The sequence below is a fragment of the Lineus longissimus genome, chromosome 1 (assembly GCF_910592395.1).
Source record: "Lineus longissimus chromosome 1, tnLinLong1.2, whole genome shotgun sequence".
NCBI lineage: Eukaryota > Metazoa > Nemertea > Pilidiophora > Heteronemertea > Lineidae > Lineus > Lineus longissimus.
In genome coordinates, this window is record NC_088308.1 from 24,400,030 (window position 1) to 24,415,526 (window position 15,497).

Here is a 15,497-nt window from a genome sequence, read left to right on the forward strand (position 1 = left end):
ACCTATGCATGATGAAGTAGCCCCTTTACTGACGGCATTCGATGGATGGAACTGCAAACTACTATGCTATAACTGCAACACAGTAACTCTAAAGCATGTTAAGAGGATCTGCTTCATTCAAAAGGCAAATATGCTACGCTCTTTTTCCTTGTTTCTCGGGTAACGCTGGAACATGTCGATCGAACAAGATAAGAGCCTCTTTCTTGCATTGGCTTATCCGCATTATAGCCTTTGATTCCGATAAGATAGTGAATAAGGATGGCACAAGATGGAGTCCATCTCTCCATGCTCGTTTAAGGACTACCAACACGGTGATGATGAAGATAAAGAATGACCCACTGACGATACATTACATCAAGGACTTGGCCCCAATTAATGCAGCGGTCTGTATTGGAGTAACGCTAAAGGTCGGCAGAGAAAAATATATATTTCTCAGCACGAGTTGGGGCTGTGTGTGGTCAAAATCACAGACAATCAATTTTTCTTTGTCCAAATTATTTTTAATCAACCGGTAGGCATAATTGTTGATGTATTTTCATCAACCTTTGGTATATCTTCATTTCGCCCTTCTCTGCACTGACTGTCTTTACCAGAATGATGGACTTCCCCTCTCACACTTTTCCTTGCAATCATCAATTCATCATGCTTTCGGTAAAAAAAGTAGTGTTGAGGAATATGGTGTGCGATATTACTATTGGTATCTTATTGGTACCATCGAAATATTTCAGTAATTGGTCTCATAAAAATTCATAACGCCGAACAGATACTGGATAAAACAGTTACAGTGTAATTAGTCATCGAAAATTTCATTTTGGAATTCCCCGTTCTATTTTGGTAACCGGAAAAACGCCGACCGACCGACCGACCGGCCGACCGACTGACCTGCCAACCTACCGTCATATGCAGTATCCCTTTCGCTTCTCTATAGCACATGTATCTGTGTAGTGCCCAGCGCAATGGTAACCGGAAAAACGCTGACCGACCAACCTTCCGACCTACCAACCCAAGGAGTTTCGTAGTTGAGTCACTGGTCTCATAAGTCAATGTGATATATCCAATCCACGATACCAGGTCATGTGAAATAAAATTGTCAACAAGCGCACGTGCGCTGGTCAAATGACAACAAATGCATGTTGCGCGTTGCAGTTCATGCATTGCATCGGTCGAGACACTCGAGTAGAAAAACTACAGTGCACAGATTAGGCCCAAATCATGTTTTTATATCCACCGACAATGTAGACAAAGCATATCTTTAGAGTATCGTTATCAGTTCCTTACCGCGTGGGCTCGTTTTCCCGGTATAATTGACTGGAGATGCTGCTGTCAGACACGTCGGACTCCATCACGTCCATTGCGCTGGGCACTACACAGATACATGTGCTATAGAGAAGCGAAAGGGATGCATATGACGGTAGGTTGGCAGGTCAGTCGGTCGGTCGATCGGTCGGTCGGTCGGTCGGTCGGCGTTTTTCCGGTTACATGTACCTTCTATTTTGCCTACTTTATCGGCAAAGCATTTTGCATATCAATTGTTTATTTTCTTGAGAGTTGCGCACACTCTGTCTGACCTAAATACCTTAATTTCTACTTTCACAATTACATGCATTATAGCATATCATTCACCATGTGATGTTATAGTGAATATCGGCACACTAGTGATAGGATCAGGACATACTTTTGCTACTTCCGTGCAACTCTAAGAACCAACATGACAATAGGAGACGTGTAAGTCTTTAATTGTTTCCTCATATCTGTCTTGCGGGTGACCACGATCAGGTGGTAATGAGGCTGTGAACGAGCACGAGCACTGGCACAAATACTCCGTATCATGGGTGTACTGTGATGCCAATGACCCCCATTTCGCTTTCAGGACGGGTCGGTCGTCTGATGCGATCCCACTCACTATTAGCTTATAAAGGGTGAAGTTGTATGCCTAATCCTGTCAACAAATTAACTAGTGCTTGCTGATAAGAACATTGCAACGCCACTGACTGTCTCTTCGGCATCATTCAGTCTTTGTATATTTCAGCGTGGTGCTTCTTGCTGGTCTCATCCTCGGCGTCTTGTGCTGGTGGGTCTCCAGAGATTTATATAAATGTAAGGCAGAGCTGGACGCCTTACAAAAAGCCATAGAAACGAAAACTTCCGAATGTACATCAAGTAAGGACTACCTGAAGAAACAGTTGCAGTCCACGACAATTGAATTGAGAGAGTTTAACGCGCTGAAGCAGGAGAATAAGAAATTGAACGAACGTCTTTCGCAAATAGAAAATGCATTGAAAGAAGCTCAGGATCAGAACAAACGAATTGGGAAAAAGAACGAACAACTTCAGAATAATAGAAAGGCGCTTGAAAGTGACGTGGTACTGCTGAAAGAGCTAAATCAACAAATTTCAGAAACGCCGAGTAGGCAGGCTGCGTTAGAGAAGGATCTCCTTGTGCTAAAGAGGCAGAACAGAGAGTGGGGTTACTGTAATGAGCGACTGAAGACTGTACTTGAAAACGTGCGGATTTGTGGTGATAAAGTCATTGACTTAGAAGCGGCAGTAACGGCTGGAGACTCGAGAAGGCAAAGTGAAGGAAAACGGACATTTGAACTAGAACTTCATGTGGCTAACCTAAAGACATCTTTAAAGCTCTCTGAGGAGAGGAGAGCTTCTGGACAGAAAGAAAAGGACGATTTCATGACATCTCTTTACGAGTGTCTCATGAATTCCAGTAGGCTGGCACAACGCCTCGATAATGTGACCAGGGACTGCGTGGAGGTGACGAACAATGGATACTGCATGACGGCGACTGGTAGGTGTGCGTAAACGGTCTTCCTCTCATTGATATAGTGCGAAATCTTTACCCAATAAGGGACATCCAAGGAGACGATAAACTGACATGCTGATTCCTCCTCGAAGAAATTTCTCATTCGTTTCCTGGTCCACATAATGATGGCTTTCGCCATTTTGACGCATGAGGACTTTGAATACGGTCTGAGTACGAATTTTCCGAGCTCAATTAAATGTCTTCTTGACACCCCACTATGGTATCTGCGTCACACCCTACGTCTCCATATATCGGAATCTTGTCGCCAGATGAAAATTATTGTTTCAATTATCTTTCAGATCCAAGCGATATCTTTAAGACAGTTACCACCGTGTGCTCGGTTCTGTTCCTTTGCCTGATCATCATCATCATATCACTTCGACGCTGCTACAATGCTGCATGTGACTGTAGAGGAAGAATTGTGAACTTGGCAAAGAAGTTGATTGCTAAATTTCATAGGCAGAGTTCCTACTACGGACAATATGGGCAGAGGTATTATTATAACGATCGATTTTTAAGAAAGAGTAAGAACAAAAGCATATTTTGACCGAGTGGATATTTCCAGTGAGATACTAGTATGTTCGGATGTGAATGTGGTAATGACCGACGGTCTGATATTTATACATTGTAATTGAATTCACAAACATATAAATTATTCTTTCCTGAAACTTCTCCATCTACATGTATCCACATCAGTTCATGATATCAGCAACTTAAACTTCCCGCAGTGCAAATATTCTGCAGTGGTAATTTGCGAGATGTACTTTGACTTTGAAGAGGCGACGGGGGTAGGAGCACCTTGGTATAACTTGTGGTTGCTCATCTTCATATCGAATGCATTCATTCAGTAGTCTATGATCATGCACTCAACTTTTCATTAAATCATACAAAAGAATGCAAATTGTTTATTCGCATACACAAAACTTTATTACACGAGACATTTGATCAGTAATTGTCCACATCCCATCAATTACTTGCGACACGTGTAAATAGAATGTGTCATCGACAAATAGTCTTTGGTCATCTCAATATAATGATTATTGTTACCGGTGTTATGTTTTTGGTTGTGCCTCCATTTTCCTTAGTGTTCCCTTGCAAACGATTGACATACTTGGCCGTAGCATGACAATGTTGGTCCTCAGAAACGCAATAGGGAATTAAGTTGAATCGCTCAGTTTCTGGCGTTCCCAAGACACTCGGGACAAGCGCGAGCAATGTATCTTCCCCTGTCCAAATAGATTGTGCCATTGTCCTTGACTATTCTATTCTCCGACAGTGTCCGCAGTAGGCCCTAACTTGTACGTCAGAATTCAAAACGATGGCCATGTCACTGCCCCTGGGTCTCAACTAGCTGACGACAGAACTTCGGGGCAGGCAACAGGACATAATCGGACTGGTTCTGATTCTCTCATCTCTCTCGTCGTTGGACAGGACGGCGAGGCAGACAGCAGGGTATAATCGGACTGGGTGTGACTGTCTCATTTCTCTCAACTAGCTGACGACAGGACTACGGGGCAGCTAACAGGACATAATCGAACTGGATGTGACTGTCTCATCTCTCTTATCGCACTGATTTGACAGCGGGACAGCCAGCGAACATAATCGGGTTGGTGGGACTGTTTGGTCTCTCTTACAGTGGTGACTGGACGGCAGGGCACACAGTAGGGTATAATCGGACTGGGTGTGACTGTCTCATCTCTCTCAACTAGCTGGCGACAGGATTCTCTCATCTCTCTCGTCGTAAGACAGGATGGCGAGGCAGACAGCAGGGTATAATCGAACTGGGTGTGACTGCCTCATCTCTCGCACCCGTGTTGACAGGACAGCGGACCAACCAGCAGGACATAACCAGGCTGGGTGTGACTGTCTTATCTCTCTCTCCATGCTGACACGACGGCGGAACAGGCAGCAGGACATAATCGGGCGTTGATTATGACTCTCATCTCTTTCACCGTGTTTAAAGGACAGCAGGGCAGGCAGCAAGACATAATCGGGCTGGCTGTTACTGTATCATCTCTTTCACTGCACTAACAGAACTTCGGGTTGGTAACAGTACTTAGTCGGGCTCGGTGAGAACGTCTCATCTCTCTCACCGAATTGAGAGGAGGGCGAGACAGGCAACATAATCGGTCTGGATATGACTGTCTCATCTCTCTCACCGCACTGATTTGACGGCGGGACAGCCAGCGAACATAATCGGGTTGGTGGGACTGTTTGGTCTCTCTTACAGTGTTGACTGGACGGCAGGGCAGACAGTAGGGTATAATCGGACTGGGTGTGACTGTCCCATCTCTCTCAACTAGCTGGCGACAGGACTTTGGGGGCAGGCAACAGGACATAATCGGACTGGTTCTGATTCTCTCATCTCTTTCGTCGTTAGACAGGACGGCGAGGCAGACAGCAGGGTATAATCGGACTGGGTGTGACTGTCTCATCTCTCTCAACTAGCTGAGGACAGGACTTCGGGGCAGGCAACAGGACATAATCGAACTGGGTGTGACTGCCTCATCTCTCGCACCTGTGTTGACAGGACAGCGGACCAACCAGTAGGACATGAACAGGCTGGGTGTGATGCTGACACGACGGCGGAACAGGCAGGACATAATCGGGCGCTGATTATGACTCTCTCATCTCTTTCACCGTGTTAAAAGGACAGCAGGGCAGGCAGCAAGACATAATCGGGCTTGGTATTACTGTATCATCTCTTTCACTGCACTAACAGAACTTCGGGTTGGTAACAGTACTTAGTCGGGCTCGGTGAGAACGTCTCATCTCTCTTACCGAATTGAGAGGAGGGCGAGACAGGCAACATAATCGGTCTGGATGTGACTGTCTCATCTCTCTCACCGCATTGATTTGACGGCGGGACAGCCAGCGAACATAATCGGGTTGGGGGGAGACTGTTTGGTCTCTCTTACAGTGTTGACTGGACGGCAGGGCACACAGTAGGGTATAATCGGACTGGGTGTGACTGTCTCATCTCTCTCAACTAGCTGGCGACAGGACTTCGGGGCAGGCAACAGGACATAATAGAACTGGGTGTGACTGCCTCATCTCTCGCACCCGTGTTGACAGGACAGCGGACCAACCAGCAGGACACAAACAGGCTGGGTTTGACTGTCTTATCTCTCTCTCCATGCTGACACGACGGCGGAACAGGCAGCAGGACATAATCGAGCTGGCTGAGATCATCTCATTTCTTTTACCGTGTTGACAGGACGGCAGGGCAGGCAGCAAGACATAAATCAGGCTGGCTGAGATCATTTTATCAAGGCAGGCAGCAAAAGTTAATCAGGCTGGGTATGACTGTCTCATCTCTCTCACCGAATTGACAGGACGGTAGGGCAGGCAGCATGTAGGATGTAATCGGGCTGAATGTGACTGTTTCATCTCTCTCACCAAGCTGACAGGACGGCAGGGCAGGCAGCAAGACATAATCGGGCTGGGTGTGACTATCTAATCTTTCCGACCTAGCTGACAGGTCTTCGGGGCAGACAGCACTGAGGAGTTAATAGGGCTGGGTATGACTGCCTCATCTTTCTCACCGAATTGACAAGACAGCGGGGATAGCAACAGGACATAATCGGGATTGGTGTGTCTGCCTCATCTCTCACTCTCTCTGTGTTGATAGGACGACGGGGCAGGCAGCAGTACATATTCGGCCTGGCGGCGACTGTCTCTTCTCTCTCACTGTGTTGACAGGACGGAGGGGTAGCCAGCAAGACATAATCGGAATCGGTGTGACCATTTCATCTCTCTCAACGTGTTGACAGGACGGCAGGGCAGAAAGCAGGGTTTAATTGGACTGGGTGCGACTGTCTAATCTCTCTCACCGCTTTGACGGGACGGCGGGGCAGGCAGCAGGACATAATCGGGTTGTGCTGGACTTTCTCATCTCTCTCACCGCTTTGTCGGGACGGAGGGGCAACCAGCAGGACATCAGGGCTGACTGTGAGTGTATCATCGCTCTCACCATGTTGATAGGACCGCGGGGCAGGCAGCAGGACATAATCGGGTTGTGCTGGACTTTCTCATCTCTCTCACCGCTTTGTCGGGACGGAGGGGCAACCAGCAGGACATTAGGGCTGAGTGTGAGTGTATCATCGCTCTCACCATGTTGATAGGACGGCGGGGCAGGCAGCAGGACATAATCGGCCTGGGTGTGACTGTCTCATCTCTCTCACCGCTTTGACGGAGGAGGGGCAGGTAGCAGGATATAATCGGGTTATGCTTGACTTTCTCATCTCTGTCATCGCTTTGTCGGGACGGAGGGGTAGCCAGCAGGACATTGGGGCTGAGTGTGAGTGTATCATCGCTCTCACCATGTTGATAGGACGGCGGGGCAGGCAGTAGGACATTATCGGCCTGGGTGTGACTGTCTCTTCTCTCTCACCGCTTTGACGGAGGAGGGGCAGGTAGCAGGATATAATCGGGTTGTGCTTCACTTTCTCATCTCTATCATCGCTTTGTCGGGACGGAGGGGCAGGCAGCAGGACATTGGGGCTGAGTGTGAGTGTATCATCGCTCTCACAATGTTGATAGGACGGCGGGGCAGGAAGCAGGACATTATCGGCCTGGCTGCGACTGTCTCTTCTCTCTCACTGTGTTGACAGGACGGAGGGGTAGCCAACAAGATATAATCGGAATCATTGTGACCATTTCATTTTTCTCAACGTGCTGACAGATGGCTGGCGGGTCAACCAGGAAGACATAATTGGGATCGGTGTGACTGTCTCATCTCTCTAACCGATTTGACAGGATAGCGGACCAATTGGAATGAAACAGCTGGTGGGACTTGAAGGACATCAGTTAGTTTTAATGAAGAACAATGAGAGTGGACTATTTCAACATTTTAGAGATTCATTGGTCACATAATGATTAAAGATATAAAACATTCATCAAGCAATTTCAAGGACAAGGACAATGTCACAATTGCAGTCATCCCATAGAATAGGACAGATGGCAACAGGTCATTCCAGGGACAAACGTCACATTCAGCCCTAGACTGAATCAATGTATTCATCCCGAGGACAGTTTTAGGGCAGACAGCAGAGACTTCATTGCCAAAGTCACATCCTAGATTCAATGAGGGAATGTTTGGCCGTCAGTAATTCAGTGTACAAGAAAGAATGCACTAGGACTAGAATATAAAACGTTTTCAATTTATTCTTCCTTAGAAATAACCTATATTTCTAGAAAACATAAACTAGAAGCCAAATTCCCAGGAGCTCGATTAAAGCTGCAGTGATATATCTTTGTTATATCAGTATTGATATTCCAGTAACGAGACAGAAAACCAGAATAACCAGGTCAATTTTCATTCCATAAGAGTAACAGACATGATGAGGCGATCATGATTATCCATAATAATTGATATCACCTCAATCTCGACTTGAACAATGATTGTCTTATCACGCCTGAGCACTTATAAAAGGTCAATTGACTGACATAGATTGACTGTTGGGCTGTTCATTTTAATGTGATTCTGAAGCCGGTGAAGGAGACAGAAGCCATTGTCGTATCCATTGAAAATTTGCTTCTCTGCGTAACATGACTAATAAAATTGATGTTGAATTCCACACACCCAAATTCTCTTACAAAGTTCCTTATCTTCACACAATTAACAAAAGTCAATTCAAAAATCCTAATGAGCATCGTTTTCTCTATCTTGCTTGACCTGGGGGTGGAGGTAAAGGCATCATTCCTGGAACACCAGCCATTCCTGGACCCTGGGCTTGTCCGGACACTGCGGCATTTGGTCCCAACAAAATCTGGAAGGAAAAATGAAATAAATCATTTCATTAATTTTTCAATGACAGACTACTATCTACCAGTACCACAATATCAATCACAGTTTTATAGGCGCACAGACATGACCGAGAAGAAGCGTGCTTACAATACTTGGGCACTGACCCAATGAAATTATCTATTATGTCTTCTTGCAGTTTCTGACTACGCATGGCAGATAAGTAAGAAAGAAAGCCAAATGAGAGATTGAGAAAAGCTATCCAGGATATCTTTGGAGGTTGCTCCCATTCAGAAAAAATAACTGAAACCAACAATAAAACAATAACTGGAGTTCTCACCTGTCTCTGTTGCTGTAATTGTTGTTCTTCCATTTGTGATCTTTCTATTTCAAACATTAGAGGTAAGACTAAGATGGTGGCTGATGACGCCAGCACCCACATTCCTGAGCGGCCATATGAATAGCTCGTCTTGATAGCTCGCTGTGTCAAGTCCAAGACGGAGGACGAAAAGTTCCTCAATGGTTTTGGAAACATCTCGGTCAAACCAATAAGTCGTTCAGCCAATGTTTCATCAATTTCCTGAAAGTAAAACGGAGTGAAATTCATAAGGTAAATTTGTGTCTAACAACACACGCACACATTATGCAGACCGAACTCCAGAGCAGGTCTTGGGCCACACAACAACTTTAGAAGCCAAGCCAAAGCCAGGGGCAGGGGGGCAATATAATTGCACAAAAACATCTGGGACAGGGCACCCTGTACCCTTCGATCAGGATTAGATCAAGTCATTGAACAAAAAATTCTGCATTTGACTCAGAAATTAGATAGGTAAAAACAAATTTCACCAGGACATTATCTTCCAAGGAGATAATTTCCTGTTTACACCAGCTATGATCATTATACAATTTACAAACCTCATCATCTTCTTCCTCTCCCCCAGTTGAAAGTACCAATTTAGGGTCTTTTTCGCCAGTGGTTGCCATTGCAGCCTGCACAATCGATGATTTTCCTATAACTTCGCGATGTTTTTTGATAAAAAGAGGTGTTTAGAATGAAAATATTTCACATGGAGAACTGTACATGAGGAAATGTGTAGCGCATGTACAGCGGAGAAATCTGATTGGTTGATTTAGCAAGAAGAGAAATTTTAGAGTAAAATATATAGACAAGTCAGACTACAATCTTTGCGAAAGTACATTTTTAAGGAAGTATGCTCATATTTTACACATCTTACACTCTTTGTTATAATTAGAATTATCAAAGAGATGTTGATAGGGCTAGAATCACGCTATTTGAATAGTTACTAAGGGTCGAAATAGCACCATATTCCTGTATTCCTGATGTTACTTCAGTCAAATAGCTGTTCATGAAAATTCTGAATGTCATTTTTCATATTTTGATTTTATTATTTCCCAATTAAATCTACGATTTACGTGATCTATGAATATACGAAATGTCTTATCCTGTTAAAGTGCACATTTATGACCTTTCTAAAGGTCTTGCGAAGTCAATGTCAATGAGAATTTTGGGTAAAATTTGTCGGCATCATTTTTACACGCTATCACTAGTGACTAGACCTATAGTTAGTATCAGTTCACTGTGATTGTAAGACTGTTCAGTTGAGTTAGTATTAACTAGTAATAGGACACTATAGTTTCTTTACTGCCTGTACACAGATCATCTTTCATGGTTTTGTTTCATTCCAGGTAAACAATTGGAAGGTATATGGCACACTGGAATCCTAGTTTATGATGAAGAATACTACTTTGGAGGTGGGGGAATTGAAAGCTGCCCTCCAGTAAGTACCAACTAAGTAGGACTACATGCAACACACAGACGCACATAGAGGCCCTCACACCAGGCAGAGGAAGCCACTGAAGGCCACAACAAACAAATATTGAAATATTGATTTGATAAGAATGCCATGTAGTCTTTACTGACTTACTGATTGCAAGCATAGATGATAGTTTACAAAAATGTGATATTGGTTCTTCCTTTTAGGTCTGGTATTGATTTGTTCGATTTTAATCTTGACATTTTCTGATGTTTTCCTTCTCCTTACACTTACAGTGTGGCACTATTCTCGGAGAACCAGATGAAGCAGTAGATCTTGGGGATACACAAGTACCACAAGAACTATTTTGGGAATACCTGACAGCTTTGTCTTCAGAAAGATTTAGGTACAAACTTTAATATCTGAATGCACTATCACTTATTTTAACGCCGGTGAAAAGATCTGAACAGCACCTAAAGCCAAAAAATTAGTGTGTCCCAAAATATGAATGTCTGTGAGTGTGAGGGATCACAACTGTGGTAAAAAAGACTTAAGTTTCAAAACATACAAAATGGCTGTTACATTGAATACAAGTAGCATCTAAAGCTGGCTCATTTTGAATGATCTCTAGATCTACTTTTACATTACAGGCCAGAGACTTACAATCTTTTCGACCACAACTGTAACAATTTTAGTTCTGAAATAGCCATGTTTTTAACTGGACAAGATATACCTGCAAAGATTCTTGATTTACCAAAGGAAGTTGGAGATACGTAAGTTCAATTTGATCTGGAATTATAACTCTAATTTCTGGAAGCATATTTCCCTGCTTACCTTTGCTTAATGAATGAAAAGCAGGGCAAGTTGGTTTTGTTCCATAAAGAGACATTACTGTAATTTGCATGAAGTGTCAATGTTTCACTGTAAGCTCCAATGATTAAGTGCTGCATGTACATATTGCAAGTGATTTGGAGACATTGAAAAAAAGGTATTTATATGTACTTTATCCTCACTGCCATGAAATATTTGCTGTGATATTCATGCTCCTAGTACTATTTTTGTACTCCTTTAGTGTATCCTATGTTTTGAAATGTATGGCAATATATTTTTATCATTTTTCAGGCCCCTTGGTGGGCTCGTGAGAAGTCTCATGGAGTCGATGGGTCCTAAAGGCGGCAATACTGTCTTCCAACTTCCACATACTCGAGGTGCTACCAATGTGTCAGCTGCAAATGAAAGGCCAAATGAGGCCACAAACAATGCTGCTCAATATTCTATCAGTGAGAAGGCTGAAGTCGGCAAAGGGGGAACAAACTTCATTATCTACCCCATATCCCCAGTAAGTGTAATCAAATACCTCATATAGATTGAAGTGGAAGACCTTTTTGAGAGTGACCTTCTCTATTAGCATCAGGAAGCAGTCCAACTGTGGTAACTGGTTGAGGTTAATCACATTTGTGATTTAATCCACTTCTCTACTTCAACAACTTCAAAATAAAATGACCTTTTCTTTGCGTTTAGACCAGTGATGTCTACAAGGAGTTCAGAGAAAACCTAGCATCAGTTGCTACCCCAAGAGATTTAGAAACCTTGGATGAATTTGACGAATATCTGTCAAAAGATCCTAAAGATCTCAAGTGGTCAGTGGGCCTGGAACACATCAGGGTATTAGGTTAGTATTACTAATATCAAGAATATTCAACTTTGCAGTCTTAGATTAACAGCTACGAATCAGTTTCCTCTTATTCTTAGTTCACTTCCATTTCCTGTGATAAGTAAGGAATAGCACAAGAATAATACAAAATATGCTTTCCTGCTTCTACTCTGGATGCTACTTGTAGACGAGAGGTGTCTAGTATTAGGAAAGAGTCTATGTATGTTTCATATTTATGTTTATCATGTTTATATCCAATTTACTATCAGGTCACTATCTGTCGACATGCTCCTCAAAATTGTTGACGGGATGCCTCTCTTGCCTGATTGGAATGCTACGATATGGCTGCCAGAGGAGTGACGTGCAGCATATACTCACCCGAGACCCAGACCACAACATCATGAAAACCTTCCTTCTCCTCTCCTACTTTCAACCCTCCGTTCAAGTTGAAGTAGGAAAATTGGTAAGATTATAATAGGGGATAACACTGGCATTGTGGTTTGTGCACCAGGCTCATAATCGGAAGGTTGTGGGTTTGACTCTGGGAAGGATCGCCATTTTTTTATCTTTGTGTCCTTGAGCGAGACACTCATCTGATTTTAGTACATGTAGCCTTGTTGAATCCTGGGTCTTTCCCAGTTTAGACTTCAACATACTTAGCCTGACCCAGTCTCTGTGACTGTGCCAAAGTCAACATTAATTTTCCATCAATTTCATTTTAGCTTGCTGACTGCTGTGCCAACAAGATTTGCTGTGACTGGTTGCTAAGAAACACTGCATGGCCTATTCCACCAAAGCAGACATGTAACTGTGATGTGACAACATCCTCGTACAATGAACTATTGAAAAATGGGACAACACGGTCTACTGGTGGTGCTGTTATCAACAATCTATCTCTTCAAGAGGTTGGTAAAAAATGTTATTTGGACACTTTTACATTTCTTGCATTGATCTGTTTGGATTTCTTACATTTTTCTGTCTGGATGAACTCAAGTTGTGCTATGATCCCTGGATGTAGTTAGACATGTATGCCAGGAGGACACCTCACTATCCAGAACTGCTCATTTAATCCCAAATTGGAGATTTTCATTTAAGTAATTGGCACTCTGCATTTTTCCTTCATATGATACCAAATAGATACCTGTTTTGTTTCAGCTTCCAGAGAATTTCTGCATCACACTTGCCCAAGATGTGATCTTAATGTTGAGCCAAGAATTGGATGATGATATCGGTGGGTAAATTCAGATTGATTCATCATACTTTAAGTTGATTAACCACCCAGTTTCTGAAATCAATTACTGTGTTGTCATGTTTTACACAAAATTCCTGTGTCCTCTGAAGAAAGAGTTAGAAGGGTGAGCTCTACATGCATAAAAAGTTATGTTCCTATGGCATTCCTCAGGTAATTAGCGTCTGTGAAGTACAAATGCTATCTAGAATTGATAAATACTATCTTTATTGATCCTTGGTGTTATTTTGGGATAATGACATCCAATTATCTTTGTAATACTGTGCAATGACTCTGAATATGAAATTGTTTCAGCCACCAAATGCCTTGAAGCATTGGATAGACTCCTCCCAAAAGTGAAAAAGGTTGGTATGATTTATTACCCTTCCGTAGCAACTCATGATAATTTGAATGAGATATACACGAAGGCCACTTATAATTTCTGTGCACGGCTGGGTGAAAACTCTGCTGAAGGGTACACTGCTTTGGAGTCAAACCCTCACATTACACTAACAAAAAAATTAAATATCGGGGGTGTGATGACAGATATTGTTGTGATGTGCACTGCTTTCTACTGGGAGAGCAAATGCTGTATTCGGGCAAAACAATTACTATTCATATGACTTATATTTTCAGGAATTGTTAATCAGAATCGACATAAGGAAACTGGAAGCGAATGTTGAGAAATTTGCCAAGAGGAATGGTGAACTTAGTGCCCTCTGCCAAGATGTAGAACGAAAACTTAACTTAAAGAGTTGAGACAGATTATCCTCCTTTTTATCGATTAGACCATTGTAGAATTACTACAATTAGGCAATTTTGATATGTATCTTATTGGTCTCTCAACAGTTACTTTGTTCAACTACAAAGTGGTTCGGCCCTAATATTGGTAATTAGGTCCAAGGGACCACAGTGTTACTTTTAAGCCAACTGATGGCTGAAAGTGTCATTTGTTTAATGCACATCAAGTAGACCCTCTATTAAAGCACCCTTGGGACTGAAATGTGCTGTCCTTTCCTGTACCGAGGTTGTGCTGTAGTTCAGGCAACACCTGTTTGGACACTTTTCAGACATACCATCTACTTATGTCAATATATGTTCTTTTTGAGAGGGAAATTTTAATGTAATCAGTATTTCTGCATACGTGTGTTTATGCAAAGTTTTTCTGTGCTACAGCATTGCTCAGTATTGTGAAATGAAAAGTGCTACAGGTATTAAAATCAAATGTGATCAATCAGTGATTTAGAGAGGATAAACCCAAAATCCTCTGTCATCTATCATCTAGCAATAAGCTGTTTGAATTTCCTTTTCATGTCGGTTCCATACTTACTTTGGACGTTTCCTGTATAGATGGTACTATCTGTTAGGCCATCATATTGTAAGCCCTGATTTTGGGATTGCCTGCAGGTGGCATGCACTGCATGAATTTTACAAGTAGCTGTCCTTTGAAATGTGCATGGCCTCTGTGTGACAAGTAAAATACATGTAGATGCCTTGCAACAATGAATGCAGTCTACAGTACCCAATTCCAACCCAGGTTATAACATACTTTGGAATTTTTCTCGGACTGAGTTCTGTCCTTAGTAGCAGTTTCTCTCACCGTCACTAGATGGCAGTAATTGTCTGTAAATTTTGATTATCTCTAATTGTATATATCTGGGTCTAACTTATTTCTTGATTATAATTGTATTGTCAATTGTTTCATATTTTTTGTAATTTCTATTTATAGTTGGTAATGATTGTAAGTTGTTATAAGAAGTCTCCTACTAAATCTGGTCTACACTTTTTAGACCAAGAGTTCCCCCCAAAAAACTTGTCTGCTTGGAAAACGTGTTATATTGAATGGTGTTCAGAGTCACGTCTTGAAGTGAATCAGGGTCCTGCTTGTGCACACCATCAGATATTGCATTTGTAAGTTACCTTGCATAATATAGTCCATTTGTAGAATAAATCGTCTTGTTATGTCATGAATGTTGATCTCTGTCTTGTATAAACTCAGTGTGAAGAAAGGTAACCGTTTTACCTAAAATGTGTTTATCATGAAATTTACGTTAAAAGTGCAATGGTACTCATTTTTCTACGAAGTTATGTGATTATATTATAATAGTTCAGGTGTAACATCGACTAGATTTTGGAAATATCAAAAATACATTTAGATATTCAATATTCACCATGCTATTCATAACACACATGTTGATAAACCACGTATTTGATTGCCGGTATTCAACCTCTTCGTAATGAAATAAATACATTTTTCAAGTGTAAATGAAAGTTACTTTT

General features: G+C 42.4%; 3 protein-coding genes across 3 annotated transcripts; 2 read left to right on the forward strand and 1 right to left on the reverse strand.

Annotated features, from left to right (window-relative positions):
* The first annotated feature begins 1,556 nt into the window (after positions 1–1,556).
* Positions 1,557–3,860, forward strand: LOC135500246 (uncharacterized). The gene is made up of 3 exons (XM_064791614.1): positions 1,557–1,725; positions 2,030–2,799; positions 3,114–3,860. Exons 1-3 carry the CDS (start codon positions 1,709–1,711, stop codon positions 3,359–3,361), a joined length of 1,035 nt encoding a protein of 344 aa, XP_064647684.1. The 5' UTR covers positions 1,557–1,708; the 3' UTR covers positions 3,362–3,860.
* Positions 3,861–7,962: 4,102 nt separating this feature from the next.
* On the reverse strand, positions 7,963–9,675 carry LOC135500313 (mitochondrial import receptor subunit TOM22 homolog). The gene is made up of 3 exons (XM_064791742.1): positions 9,476–9,675; positions 8,901–9,140; positions 7,963–8,585 (listed from the first exon to the last, which is right to left on the reverse strand). The coding sequence occupies exons 1-3, from the start codon at positions 9,542–9,544 to the stop codon at positions 8,478–8,480; spliced, it is 417 nt and encodes a 138-aa protein (XP_064647812.1). The 5' UTR covers positions 9,545–9,675; the 3' UTR covers positions 7,963–8,477.
* A 250-nt stretch (positions 9,676–9,925) lies between these two features.
* LOC135500382 (uncharacterized) lies at positions 9,926–15,452 on the forward strand. Its single transcript, XM_064791864.1, has 11 exons — positions 9,926–10,090; positions 10,268–10,359; positions 10,632–10,741; positions 10,986–11,108; positions 11,458–11,674; positions 11,857–12,007; positions 12,259–12,452; positions 12,712–12,894; positions 13,145–13,220; positions 13,533–13,582; positions 13,854–15,452. The coding sequence occupies exons 1-11, from the start codon at positions 10,015–10,017 to the stop codon at positions 13,974–13,976; spliced, it is 1,395 nt and encodes a 464-aa protein (XP_064647934.1). The 5' UTR covers positions 9,926–10,014; the 3' UTR covers positions 13,977–15,452.
* The last annotated feature ends 45 nt before the right edge of the window (positions 15,453–15,497 follow it).